General features: G+C 36.7%; 1 protein-coding gene across 3 annotated transcripts in view; it reads right to left on the bottom strand.

Moving 5' to 3' along the window:
• DACH2 (dachshund family transcription factor 2) overlaps positions 1-15,571 on the bottom strand; it is a 300,591-nt gene that overhangs the window by 94,849 nt on the left and 190,171 nt on the right. For all 3 annotated transcript variants that reach the window (XM_014955166.1, XM_014955167.1, XM_014955168.1), the window contains one exon: positions 2,501-2,632. In XM_014955166.1, coding sequence (XP_014810652.1) covers positions 2,501-2,632 — 132 coding nt within the window. The remainder of the gene's footprint in view (positions 1-2,500; positions 2,633-15,571) is intronic.

Below are 15,571 nucleotides of genomic sequence, written 5' to 3'. Positions count from 1 at the left end.
CTGTAGGTCGCTCTCCTAAAATAAAATGTTTTTCTCACTTATGAGGCTTCTGAGTCCTTCGCTCTGTTCCTTTTTACCTCTTCTTAGTAAAAAAAATTTCAAAATTCAATTTTCTTTCTCATTTTGCATCCCCATTTAGTTTTTAATAGTCCTTTAAACTGTAAGAGTCTAGAGCAAAACAAACATTTGGGAAAGGTTTCATGCACATAGAATTATCATGGTGTTCTCTTCACAGTGAATCAAAGTTACAAGATGTGTACCAACTTTTAAACAAAATGCCCACTCTTTTTATGCCCTGCCTCAGTCTCCAATGAGTTTTCCATAGTGAATATTTTATAATTCCTCAATTATTTTGTATAGTGAAATTTATAGTCAAGTTCTACACTCCATCCATTTTGTTTTTTCTTCTTCACACATCCCGCTTTACCCGTTTAATGGAAATCTTTAAAAAATTACCCTCCAATAAAGACAGAAACTTTGCAAACAATCCTAATTGCTGGCATTGCAGATACTAAAAAGAGGGGAAATTGTTATTTTTAATACGATTAATAGTAGTTTTCTTAATGACTTATTTCTGTCTGCAAGCAACATTGGCACTTGATCCAGGAAATTTGCTCTTGGCAATTTTGCCGAATTAGGCTATCAAAAGGGGAAAGAATTGAGAAAAGATCTTTACATAACTGACACCATATCATCCTTATCCTTGGGCCCCACTGTGACCAGCTAAAGTCAGTGGGAATTTTTCCAAATATTTAAATTGGTATCGAGTCAGTTGTAGAACTCATTGAATTGCTAAACCATAGAAAACTTTAATTTAATATGCATACTCTTGACGTATTGTCGAAAGGCTAGTACGATAGTCACCCAAAAAACTTGTCAACAAGATACCTAAAATATTAATATTAATGTACTGTAGATTCTCCCCATAAGAAGTATATAAAATTTGTCATATCAGGTAACACATGAAACCATGAACATTCAAATTAGCAAGCTTTCATGCAGCAGCTTTAAAAAAACCCCTAATGCTAACTTTACATCTTTTCTGTATGAAGCTTCTGTGCTTTTCTGAAGGAATTCTATCTTCAGTCATATTTCTTAGCATTTAGTGAAACTTCGTAATTCATTTTGAACTATATACACAAGACTTACACAAACTAAATATGCTTTTTCAGTGCTTTTTTTCTGAATTCAATATGCACTAATTGATTAGGGTCTGAGAGGTGAATAAGAAATACATATTCTACATAATAGAAAGCTGTGGAAGGGTTTAATGCATGAATTAGAAGCCAGATTTCTTCAATACAGATGAGTACACAAAATTAGCAAAAGGCAATACCACTTTTGGAAAGACTGCTTTGTGCATAATTTGTCATGAATTCAAAGTTATTCCTTTAGAAAATGAGTCTAAGACCTCCCAGCTGCTGCTTTATTGGTCTAATAAATTACCATTTTGATGGTACAATGCATATACACTATACACCATCCAAGCAAGCAAACTGTTAGAGCGGCTTTGTCTTCAGAGACGCATGTGTGACTTCAGAGACTTATGAACGCTGATGGGAGATCTGACTATAATGGGGGATCAGACAATGCCTCTGTTCTTGAGTTGATAATGAAAACAAAGGATGTATAAGTTTCCAAAATGGTAAGAGTGTATTGTAGGATTGTTTGTGTCGAAAAAAGTGAGTCCATGTCAATCTGCCCTTATTGTAATAGGTATCTAGCAGCTCTCTGAGACAAAACAGATCTATCTTATTTTAGGGTCTCTACGCTACCCCAGTACCTGAAAAGAACATTAGAACAAACAAAGAAGATATTTTCTTCAAAGGATCCATTTCTGACTTAAACTTTGAACCTTCTTCTTGTGGAGCTGGGACTCAGGGAGCTTAGTTCAAGTTTATACCAATGCTTATAGCACTATAGACTGAACAGATGTTCAGTGTCGGTGCTTTCTACCCAAGGTTATTCCAGGCAGGTAGGCCATAACAAGCATTTATCATGACTATCCTTCATAGCTGTGGTTTGTAAATATCCATTCAAGGAAAGACCAAAATGCAGAAAATCCAGAAAGTTGGTGATTTAGCATTCCATACTTTACCTTTCTCCCATGAACTGTGGAACTCATAATGAATTCCAACAACCTGACATTTTGGAAACTTTCCATCATTTACAGGAAAACTCTAGACTCACTGTATTATTGCCAGTAGAAAAGTCTTTTATTACTACAAATACATTTAGGGAACAGTTTAAAATGTCTGTATTCTAACATAATGAAAACAATACTCTCCCAATATTTTTTTAAAAGCCTAGTGAAGATGCCTATTAGGAGGAAAACTGGAGAAATACTGCAGGAATGGGTGCAGTAATTTTGACTGGTAGAGCAAAGCTTACAAAACAAAAGAGCACAAGCGTTTGAGACGGATCTTTGTCTTTGTTTCCCATGTACAAAAAAACAGGTGTTAAGAGCTCCCCTACAGCTCATGTGCACAGCATTACCTACCTGCATTAGAATTGAGGTCTTCATTTTCTGATTCTGTTCCATTTTGACTTCCACTTCCATGAAGGCTATTCATTGCCATAAGTTTCATTTTCTGTAACTTCATAGCCTCTGCCATGGCAGCTGCTGTCAGACCTGGAAAATATAAAAAATAAAATGCAATATCATACCATACAATGCAGCACTGAAAAATATAAAGAAGAAAACAACTCCTTTCAGTGAGAATAAGTCAGGAAAATTCAATACGCATTCTTCATCCAGTTTTGTTATGTTATTCTGAAAATATCTTTATTTTAAAGTTGAGTTCTTTCAGTTACACCATCCTAAGGATTTATTTTATTTTAATTCTTTCAAGCTTCTTTTTATTTTTTTACATGTTAAGCATAAAGAAATATTTATTTAATGGTGTCCCTTTTGATTATACTTTTAAATATCATTTCCTGTCACTTTGATCATTTTGTCACTTTGATCACTTTCTGCTTGACTTATTTAGCTGCTACAAAATTTCCAATGCACTAGTAAGATACAGTGTTCCTTAATTTCAACAGTTCAAAGCCAATTAACATGGAATTATCAATGCCATTGTATGTACTATTATATTATATATTCAAATATTATTTCTGCTGGAAAAACTGTTAGAAAAGTACAATAAGGGTAATTACAGACTCGATCCCACCTTTAAGAGACTATTAAGACCAGCACAAATTTACAGAATTAAGTGGCGTTAGTGGCAGAAGATTTTCAAGGGACTAAAAACCAATTAATTTCAAATAGTAAAACAGAAGAAGTAGAGTAGCATCAGGCTACAGGTTATGATCGTTATAAATTATTATTATTATTATTATTTAGATTACAAACATCTGTTTTTTGTAATACTAAACTTTTAAAGTTCTATCCTTTTGACCTGGTCAGTAAGAGATCAGCTTTTCTTCCAGACAGTATCAAATTACTTTTATTCTGGGCAAGGAGTGACTGAAAATATCGTATCTGAAGTTCATTTATCTTGCTGGAAAATACAGGGCATAAGGCCATGTAACCAAAAAGATCTCTTAAGGTATAACTGTTTATTCATTCAGTTATGGTTTAAATGGGTTTACTGTCTTCCTGCCAGTACAGTGTGACTTGCTTTTGTCACTTGCTAAACTGCAAGCTAAATGCTTCATATCAGCTATCTTGTATTTGACTATGCAATAGTTCCACAAAAGCACTGAGTTGCATTTACCAAAAAAACCCATGATTTTTTGTTGGTGGCGCATGTTGTATCACCCACGAAGATATCATGCATCAAAACAGAATTAAATAATCCGCTGTTTCTGGAAAGTACTGCTTACTGAGGGATTAGATACTGATTAAAGTGAATTACTAATTTTCACATCCTATACTGCCACACATCCATAAATTAAAATACTTTCTTTTAAAAGCTGCTACAAATTTGATGTTTAGATTAGCTCTGCTGCTCCTATAACAGGCTTCACAAAAGTTCTCATTATTTTAATACTACTGAAGTAAGCAAGCAATCAATAGACTCCAACTGCACGGAGGAGGAACACATATTATCACATCTGGACACAACAATTTGGTTAACTTCAGTGAAGATATCCCTAATAAATACTAGTAAGTTGGAGATAACAGGTTACAATATGGGAGATACACAAGCCCTCTTCTTTCCAGGCTGACTGTCCTCCTCCTTCCATCTTGCCTAAGAGACTCTCAACATCCACAAAAACTGCAGCTACACACTCCTATAATCCCAAAGTGCTGATTCCAGATCCAACAAATAACACCTACACAAATTAGGCACTTGTTTTACTGTCTTGTCATATTTTTTCATTATACAAACATATAAAAGTAAGTCCAGAAAACATCAACAATCTTGTCTTTTAGATTTAATGCAGTCTTCACTTCATAGAGAAGATCACTATACCTTAGGAGAACTCACTTTAAATTTAAAGATTTTTTTTCCTAATACTCTTTAAAGCTCTTTTGCAAATGCTACAGGTTTTTTTATTACACAGATATAAAATACTGATGTTTTAAATGCTGTTTTTACAAATTCTCTGGCTGACACCACTCACACTTAATCCATTAAAGAATAGATCTTAAATGATAAAACTGTTCACACAATTTCTGGAGAGGATGAAATAGTATATAAACTTTTCCACTTTTTTTTTTTCTAGGGAAAGGAAGTGGGATTTCACATTATTTCAGGAAGTTCAATAAACAAGCATCAACACAAGTTCTCTGAGAAATACACTGTTTTCAAGATTTCCAGAAACCTGTGTGATTTGCCCGCCTATAGCACATCTGTATATTCCATCCTCCCAACCAATGCCAAGTTTTGAGGTACAGCCATCACTAAAACATTTTAAGATCTTGTACCCACTCAGAGCCTTCTCTCTCCTCTTTATACTTCTATCCCATTTGCAGAGAATTCACATTTATTTTGAAGGTTACAAAAAATACAGAGTCTAAACATGGAGTTTTTTATCATAATGTTGTATCATTTATATGTACCCAAATACATACAGATGAACCAAAATCCCAGTAAATATTTTCATCTGGGCCAGTATTTATACAGGTTTTTTGATACTATAAATCATAAAAATTTACTTAGTTTAAATAGCCAAAACCATAAAGAAACTATTCATAAGGAAATAAACAGGGAATGAAAAGAGAATTCAGACCTTGAGTAAAATGTTCAGTGAAAAGACAAGACAGAAAATTACCCAAGGCAGAGTATTTAAAAAAAAAAAAAACACAAAAAAACGCCCAACCCCAAACTTCTACTGAACAGTTGTATCAGAAGAATAACAAAGGCAGAAAGAGTACTGAGGAACAAACAGAAAAGAATAAACAGTCCCAAAATCACCACGATGCTGCCTGCAGAAATTAAAGGTAATTATTGTCAGGCATTTTTGAGCTTCCTAACCAGACACAGCTGCCATAAGGACAACAGCCAAAAAACAGTGATGTATCAGAAATCTATGCTGTGCCATCTGCCACACCAAAGTCACTCTACTTCAGCATTAAAAGTTTAAAGAGTAAAGCACAATCCTGATGTAGAAAGCACTACAGCCTGAAGAGCCTGAGCAGTCAGGCATCAACGTGAAGCAGATATAGCCAATACTCTCTCTAAGCTCAGTATAAGCAAACTTTTTATAGTCTCATTCACTTATTCCCCAGTCTATATAATTTCTTACTTGAATTGTGATAGCAGTAAAAGCCCCAGAATCTGATTGTATGAGGCACTTTAAAAAACAGTGTACTAATTCTTCAGCATTTCTGAAAACTAATAAAATTGAGGTTAAAGCAGATGGTTTCAGCAGTAAGGGTGTGGTACTGATTGAAACGATGGGAGAAAACGTACAGCACATCACCCACTGGCATAATATTCAATTAAGGGTACTGCTGCAGCTAGTGTTACTGAAGAAGTTACTCTTTAATTTAACTATTAATAAAACTCCTTTCTATAATTGACTCAGCTCCGTCTGGCTGTGGCAGTGAGGGCTATTCTTCAACGGACTTATCTGAAGATCTACAAAGAACTGAAGGATCATTTCCATCTTCTTGGATGAATCATTATCAGCAGCAGAATCTCAGTTAGAGTACCCCACTTTGAAAAATGTACTTGAAAACTGCTGTAACATATACATCTATCCCTCTACTTTCCCCTTTAAAAAAAAAAAAAGGATCACTAGGAAAACCAACATCGTGTATTACATACTTCAAAGCTTCCGTTTTTTCCTCTCCATTTACACTTCAAATTTTCCTTCGTTCAGTTATCTTCTGCCAGCTGTGATTAATCACTAAACACTCAGGAAATAAACTATGTACTGCTGATTATCAAACACGTACAACCTTTACAATACTAACAACAACAACAAAAAAAAGCAGGAGTCTCATCACAGTTGCACTGATGTGTTTTTCAGAACTGCTAGTAGCCATGTGGCCAGTGGAGCTAGTTCTGCTAACAGTAACCCACAACCAACCAGTCACCTTGGCTGAAAGACAGCAGCTCCTTGAAGAGCTGGTAGGGATCTTTAAGACACATCAGCCCCAATGCAGAAATCTCGGAGCCACGTTCTGGGTCAGCTCTCTATATATGAATCTTGATTACAACTGCATAACAGATTGTGATGGTGTGCACTCAGGTACACCTGCATTGTGCATATGGCAAAACAACCAACTGCCATTAGTAATCTGCATCCCATAATTTCAGTTTTGTCAGGACACTGTGTACTCTCCCCTTTGACAAGTCTGCACAGCTCTGCTGTACAACACACAAATTTAGCCCTGAAATAACCCTTCAAGGACACACAAACCAGCACACTTTACACTCAGATTGCACTGAAGTAAAATTCTCCTATTATATTCTGAGTCACAGTTAAAATATACCTAAGCACCAAACAGTTTGCAAATTAAGGTTTTTGATTCAAATTAGGACCATACCCATCTTACTCAACATGACCCGCTGCTTGTAGGGCACCGGAGATGGAACAGACCTGAATGTACTGTGAGGCTTGGTTGCTTCTGTGAGGGCTGGACCCACTGAACACATCTCTGCTCCTAAAGCCCAGGTACCTGCAGTACTTGAGAGGGTGTGAAGAGCAGAGGGGTTTCTGCATCCTTTGTCTGAATCCTATTGAAGTTAGTAGTTAATTGTTTACTCAAATATCCCCTACACAGACATGTTGACTACTGAAGCTTATTCCTCTGTGAAGTCTCAGGAATTATTCAACAACAACAACAAAACATTATCACAGCATGGCCCAAAGATCACAACTCAAGGCTGTTTGCCTTTTATCCCCCTCAAGGCCAGTTTCCCGTTTCCCATCGCAGGGCGGTGCTGAACCCACCAGCTTCCCTGAGCACCAGGCAACAAGTGTCTCCTCCTTCAAGTAAACATCACTGATTAGCAAATACCTGCTTGGAGACATAAACCAAAACTCAATTGTATTCCCACACTGAGGTAACCGAGTGTCTTGCATGCAAGTGAATCCTCCATGCTTAACTAATGTCCAGTCACTGAAAATTGGATTTTGATGGTAAATACAAGGACTTTGAGCATTTTAAGGTGACCCCGAGTATCTGCTAATCTCGTACTCTAGCTACAGCTATTTTTTTCAGTTCCTTAATTAGACTGTGCCCCCCACTTCATATTAGTTTGAAAGCTCTTCTGTCAAAACTGTGAACAAGTAAATTAACTAGAAGAGAACTATGAGTAATCAAATCTTGGGGTTTTCAATTAATTAAATGAAATGGTGAGTCAGTGAACTGAAGAATGGTCTTCTATTAAAACATTTCATTAAATTAACAGTCAACACATTGCAATTAATAATATTCAAAAGGAAAAATGAAAACCAGTTTAGCAATGCCATATTATTTCAGTCTAACAGTCAAGCATTGTGCATCGCCTTGTTTGTTATTTGCATTCAAAGCTGCTATGGGTCAAGTATGATGTGCTAAAACAGGAATAATGAAACATCTGGTAGTATGAAATGTTAATATGAGATACCATATTGCAAACAGAGAAAACAATTCTGAAACATCTAATAAATTAGGTCTTGGAAGACTGAAAAGGATATGCTTTCTTTCCCATTTTCTTCAATAAGGAAATTAATAAAAATAAAGCTTGAGAAGTGAACCTTATGAGGTTCAACAAGGCCAAGTGCAGGGTCCTGCACCTGGAGCAGAGGAACCCCCAGTAACCATACAGGCTGGGGGATGAGGGAATTCAGAGCAGCCCTGCCGAGAAGAACATAGGGATACTGGTGGCTGAAAAGCTGGACATGAGCCTACAATGTACCCCTGCAGCCCAGAAAACCAACAGTATCCCGGGCTGCATCAAAAGAAGTGTGGCCAGCAGGGCGAGGGAGGTGATTCTGCCACTCTGCTCCACTGTGGTGAGACCTCACTTGTAGTACTGCATCCAGCTCTGGGGCCCACAATATAAGAAGGACATGGACCTGTTGGAACAAGTCCAGAGGAGGCCACAAAGAGTCCTATGAGGACAGGCTGAGAGGGAGGCTGGGGTTTTTCAGCCTGGAGAAGAAAAGACTCAGGGAGACCTTACTGCAGCCTTTCAGTACTTAAAGGAGACCTAGAGGTAAGATGGGAACAAACTTTTTAGCAGGGCCTTTTATGATAGGACAAGGATTAATGGCTTTTAACTAGAAGAGGGTAGATTTAGACTAAATATAAGCAAGAAAGTTTTTTAGAATGAGCGTGGTGAAACACTGGCCGAGGTTGCCCAGAGAAGTGGTAGATGCCCCATCCCTGGAAACATTCAAACTGAGTTTGGACAGGGCTCTCAGCACCCTGATCTAATTGAAGATGTCACTGTGTATTGCAGGGGACGTTGGACTAGATGACCTTTAAAGGTCCCTTCCAACCCAAACTATTCTATGATTTTATGATAAGTACATATAATCTACTTCTCTGTTTTCAGAATGCCTACAAGAATTTACTAATTAATTTTAACATTCACATTAGAAAGTGGAGGGTTCTCTGTAGCTGAAATGAATCATCTTTGTTTAGACATAAACATAAAATCCATGTTTATTTAACATGAAGGATTGAAACCAAATTTTTGAATAAGAACATTAAAATGACCAAAGTGTTAGAGCCGTTTGGAGACAGGTCCAAACATGGACAATCTTTCCCATTTCTGTAAACTGACTCAACTAGAAACGATAGGAAAGTTTTAGCTCTAGTGCATGTTCTGTTTCCAATGGCTGTTCAAAGATATTCTGGCTACCATAATAATCCATCAACGTGAAACATTTGAGAGACTGTAAAGAAAGAACTTAGTGAGTAATTGGCCACTGCAGGCAGAGGATGGAATTTCAGTGTAAGCGCCATAGTGCAAAGCTTTATCATGGGGGAAGTTGTGTGAGTACTCACTCCAGGCCCTGGGAGGACACTTTGGAGCCCAGACTGAAATCCATGCTACATCCATTTGACATTGCCAAACTGAAATGTAGTCAATAGCCAAGAAATGTATTACAACAGTTGAGTTTCTTTCATATGTTCTGATACCTGCAGCCAGTCATTCTGCTATTACAGCCATATTTTAAAAATATGTTCTTCTTTCCCATTTTGCAACAGGAAAGCACCCCAGCAAAAATTGATTTTTAGAGTAGAAAATGTGAAAGTATTTATATAGTATTTATCCTGCTACATGTTCAAAGTGAACAAGAAAATAAAGATTTATTCTCTAAACATATTCAGTTAATGAAAGTTCAGAAAATACTGAAGATCATCCTTAGCAAAACATTTTAGATAATAGTTGAAATTTTTGAGTGGTGTACAATTTTTACAAAGCATCACTTTAAAATCTCAAGAAAATTATACTATGGCAAAAGCACCTTACTGAGAGAGAAAAAAACCCAGACAAATATTGTGCATATTTGTCAGGAATTGCGAGAAACTAATCTTCCACAGAGAAGCTCCAGTTTGCTCGCTTCTGCAATGAATTGTCACACAGCCTTTCCTTGAGAGACCTTTTTCTTTGCCTTTCTGCAGTCCCTGAGTATTCCCTACACAGCTTCCACTTCTGCAGCACATAGATAGGGACAGACCCATAGATAGGTCTCTTCATCATACAACCTTGCTTCCCCCACAGGTCAATCGATTCTCTATCACCAACCAGGCAGGTATGCTGGGGAAAAAACAGTATGTGATAACGTAATTTAAAGACTTTGCCCAATGCTCAAGGGATCAGAATTAGGGCTGCACAAATGTTTCTGAATTTTTGGCAGCTTGCTTTTGCAATCATAGTAATTTTTGTTTAACAGGGTGTGCTTGCTCACTTTATTTTAATTCTAAAATATAATTTCATGCACAAGTTCACGTGAACATAAACAAGATTAAAACCTTTACACACCAAAACGTCCCTGCCACTCCATGGAATAACTCACAGAAGTAACTGGTTGCCATTCTCTAATTTCACACATACTTAGACAGTAGCAAAAGTCCTGATAGTTACAAATTTGGGTGTTCACTTTAAAATACGGAGAGAGTTTGCTTTCCAGATGTTTTCATCCCGTGTCTGCCTCTATTCTTTATAATTTTCACCCCCACTATAAACTCTGTGTTTTGTACAGCCTACTCTTATCCTCCCTGATATCCACACATTTTGAACATGAACATCTTTCATCAAGTCTCTGTACCTGAGTTATTTCATATCCTTGAACCACATGAAGTTATGATGACCAAAGACCTGTCAGACTTCTTGTTGAAACCCAAGGGGCTCACTTTGAAGTATACAGAAATTCTAATCCTGAATTTGTGCTTAAACCCATGTTAACATGAGCATTCATGTTCAAGCTGACACATAGCAATACCCAACTACATATTTTACAGATGACTTCATATCCAAAAAGGTACCCTGTACCTTATCTCAAATAAAATTGCAGCAAAAAATCAGCACTACAAAGAGCACTAAGGGTTATAGCAATATTTTTTCTTTCATTCTTACGGTGTGTCTCAAGAAAATTGATTAATTTTGTGACATTTTCTGCTCTTTTTTACAATCTATTCCATGACAATGATTTGTCAAGACTGTAATGTGTAATACTTTTAGTATGCTGCACTACTGTGACCTTTACCTTCTTCTGTATATTTGATTGACTGACCACCCCACTTTTGATCTACAGGTTTCAGAAGACAGAAGCATACATGAGACAGACATGTCAGCCATTGAATTGTTTTTTAAAAGATCACAATCACTTCATACAGATAATTTGTATGTTCTTCTTTGCATATCTCATGCAATTTTAGTCACATCATTGAAAATTTTCAATGGAAAATGAAAACTCTTACACTATGTGGTGTACTTAAGTGTTTTCATACATCAAAAAAGTGACAAATGAATGCATCAGGACTCAGATTTCAGTAAGGATAAGACAAGTTAAACAATTGCTCATAATCATCCAAATTCTCAAACTATCTGCTTATGCTTTCATAATGCTGTCATAGACTAAAGATTACAGGTCTTTGAGATAAGGACTTGACAAATAAACTAAATGAGAAACATGTTAAATTACCTCCATGAGAGCAATATGTTAACTCCAAAGTTCTAAATATTCAGAGGCCATGGGAAAGAATACAGCAAAGATGGTTATCATCAGCTCCAAAAGGAAGCTAGACCTTTGACACAGGCCTCACAGCCTGCAGAGCAGGAATGCTTCAGTAGCTTCAGTAATTGTCAGTATCAGGACAAATAAGAATATTGGCACACACTGACACCTCGCCAGCACTGTGCACCACCATCTAGCTACATAGCCCAGGTGGGCAATCTCAAATTTACTTGAATCAAATTCAAAACAACCTAGACTGCCCAGCAGCCTGGAAAGCTCTCACACAGCCAGGGCTCTGGATGCACTAACATGGCTTGATGGTCACCTTGTCTTGGGCTTCAGAGCTCACTGCATTTGCTTCTGACTGCAGGACTCAGTTATCCATTTTAGAATACATTTGGGTTCATGGGAACCTAAAAGCATATTAATAAGTACATTTAAACCTAACAGCCCTCATATTCACCATGGACATTCTGTAACTTCTGTCATCGCACAAGTCTGTCATGGTGCATATGCTGTCATCCGAAATTAGAATTAACTGTTGTTAGTTTTTTCCCCATGTTTATTCCTTTGGCATTAAATAAGTTTCTGTGGGTTTAAAGCACTTGTCTGTAAGTGGTAATGATGGAGAAATTGCTGAAGTTTTTGGAGGTCCTTTCAGTTAAGCACCAAGAAGTCTCAAAGCTTATCTGGAGTTGGCAAAAATCTCTCAAGTTTGTAAAATTAATTGGGCTGGAAGGTCTTCTGAGAATAAGGATATCTTTGTGAGTGATTTCAAGCTACTTCGTACTTCTGATTGGAAAATACCATACAAATATTTTTTTTTGGTATCAGTGCCTGCTAGCCACTGTTCACTTCAGCTGAGCCAGCCCGACCAGTGCCATGGGCTTTTGAGGATTGTACTGTGCAAACCCCTTACTCAATCCCTCCTAGAAGCTGGAGTGTTAGAGGAGAGAAATGTCACTCCAATCTTTCCTCAGGTTTTTTCACTGAACTGAAACTGAGCAAATAACAATTTCACATTATTACTCACCAAGCTACAAACAGAAGCAGTGAGCTCCCTCTTTACTCAAATGGCAACTCCACCATAGAAAGTTTGCTTGCAAATGAACAGCAGAAATACCGCGAATGATAACCTGTTCTCCACTATAGTTCACACTGGCTAGGAGGGGGGAAAACAATTTGTATTCAATCAAACTCAAACTAGCTTAAGTTGCAAGCGTAGATGAAGTACTCAACCAAGGATACAATTCTGCCTTCCTCATAGGCATTGGGATCCCCCAAATTTGCAGCAATGTTTCTGCAATCAATTTAAAATCAGTGGGATTGTTTGCAAAGGTTAGATTCTTCTTACAGAAATTATTGAGACTAGACCATTGGTTGGGATGACAATTAGTGGCAGCTTAGGCAGTAAAATTTAAGTCAGGCTTCTCCACTTACACAACTTTGTAGAATTAAACCCTACATGACATTTCTTCCACATAAGCAATTTTTCAAGACCTCTGCCAGAATAGAAACTGAATGGTTTGATAACACAGCCACCACTGCTCTTAGTTCCTTAAGGCTGAGAAGTTTGTGGCTAGTTCATAAAAACCACAACAATATTATGCTTATTTGAAGCACAATAACCTAAGCAATGAAAAAAAGGAGGCAATGCACTCCTCTCCAAACGGTGTTTAATTAACGCGACCTCAAAAGAGGTAAGTTTGAAAGCAGTATCACTTAAGAACATGATTTCATGGAATATTCTTCTGAGACCTATAATCACTTTCCCATTCTGGCTGTAGAATCAAAGTGAAATATTAGTGCTTTAATATCATTTGAAATACCAGCTTATTCGCAGAGAAAAAGATTTTTGGATGGTATTAGGAAAGACTAGTAAAGCAGTAATGTCTCTGGCAAGAAAGCAAAATAGTTCAGTAAAAACTAAGGATATCAGCGACACAGGCTCCAAGCCAGATCTCCAGCATTAGGGTAGAACCTACCGCATTTAACAATTACTATCAATTTGAGAAAAGATGTAGAGCTTAGTGCAGAAACATAACTTAAATTTTCTTGGAATGGCTGATTCATAATTTTCCCTAACAGATTTCCCATTAATTGCTCAATGCAAAATAAAGTAACGTATGGGGGAGCAAGGACTAAACTCTAGGTCTCTACCACCTCATGTGAAGATTCTACCTACTATTACGTTAGGATCTCTTTCTCTGTACATTTTCATCATGACTAAACCTGTCAGGTTTTGGTTGTTTTTTTTTTAACTTTTTTAATTCAGGGATTGGAAAAATGCATCCATCCCAGTTATAACCTGGTGCCTCACACAGTCATCGGGAATGCAGCTTTTGCCACTAAGTCCCTTTCATCAGTATTGATTATTTTAAGCAGGATTCTGTGGTGAGCTGCCATTAGTGGTGTGTCATGGCACATACGTGCCATCTATTTCTTCCTTTCTAAGAAGAAAATTAGATATTTTAGATTAGTTAATTTTTATTGCAGCAGGGCTTGGACAGCAATTCAATTGGCTGTACTCGGGACGGACAAGCTTTCATGCAACTTTCCAGCAAATTTCTGTGAGGCACTGCCACGTCAGGCAGTGAATGCTGCCCAAACACTTCCTTGGCTCAAAGCTGAGTTATTGCTTTGGGCACCTTTTGCACACAGGTGATGGATACGTGAATTTCTAATACCGCAACAGAAGAAAGAGGAGGCAGCCCACAGGCTGGAGAAACCAGATTTAACTTCTAGCTACATTTAGACCACAAGTAAAGAAACACAAAGAACTGTATTTTCCTCCGGGGCATAAATTAATGACTATTGATCACACAACCAGAGTGTATGGAACATGATTATATAGGAGTCTGTACCTTAAACTTTCTTGTTTTCCAGGCATTTTTTATTTCTGATATCTCTGTTTTTAAGTTACTTTCATATAGTTTATTGAAGCTTATTAATACACATTTACTTACCCAAATAACACAGGAGACAAATATTTTAGTCCCAATAGGTTAATATCTTCTTTGTTTATTAAGTTATGCCAGAATAGCTACTACCATTTTATGTTATGCAAGGTAAAGAACATTTTTCAAAGCTGAGACATTGACTGGAAGCTTATTTTCTTGTTCCAGGCAGTGAATAAAAATAACATGTAGAAGATGAACTACACCATTTTAAAAATCTTAAAGGATGCATCTCTACTCATTGGTCAAGCTGAATTAACTTGCAGCCTCCAAGTCAAAGGCAGGCTCAAGAGAGAGAGGAATAATTTAGTCATTGAACTGAAACACTCAGTAATCTAAAATAATGCAAAGACTCTCTTTGTCCTTGCAAATCTTTACAGATAAACTCTCCTGGTCTTTACTCCCGAGTTTGCATTAGTGTAGCAGTTTTGTTTCTTCTAAAACTATGGCAACAAGCATTTTTAGTTTAGGTTTTGTGCAACTATTTCAGTAGTCAAAGTATATCCAGGCCTTAAAATAGACTCTCAAGACTTTTTAATTCAAATTAATGAACTTTACTTTAAAAATAAAAAAAATATTTAATATAAATGATGTCCAAGATGCATTGAAAATTTTTTTAGCCAATTCAGAAAAACTTCACAAGTATCTTTTCATCCTGCTTTTCCAGAAGTCTACATTATATAACAAACCCCTTGCAAGCATTCCCTTTAAAGTTATTATACTCTGCTGTCCTCAGCCTTTTCTCAGTATTAAAATTGTACTTTTTGCAGCTATTTTTCTGGAGCTGAGAGGTTTAAATTTACTTTAAGGCATTTTCCCACATTGATAGATTGAGTATTATATATTATTATAAACTTACTTAGGTAATATCCCAATGTGTTTCCAATAAGCATTTAACTCTGGTTTCAGAAGTTTAATATGTGATAGATCTGCCAATTTAATAGTTTATTTAAAAGTCTTTCTGTTTCTTCTACAGATATTGCTTTTAAATAATTTTGTTTCAGTATTTATCTACTATATCCTTTAATTGAGATTTC

Source organism: Calidris pugnax, unplaced genomic scaffold (assembly GCF_001431845.1).
Source record: "Calidris pugnax isolate Ruff unplaced genomic scaffold, ASM143184v1 scaffold38, whole genome shotgun sequence".
NCBI classification, from domain to species: domain Eukaryota; kingdom Metazoa; phylum Chordata; class Aves; order Charadriiformes; family Scolopacidae; genus Calidris; species Calidris pugnax.
The sequence above is the reverse complement of the archived record's forward strand: the minus strand, read 5'-3'. Positions and strand labels throughout refer to the sequence as shown.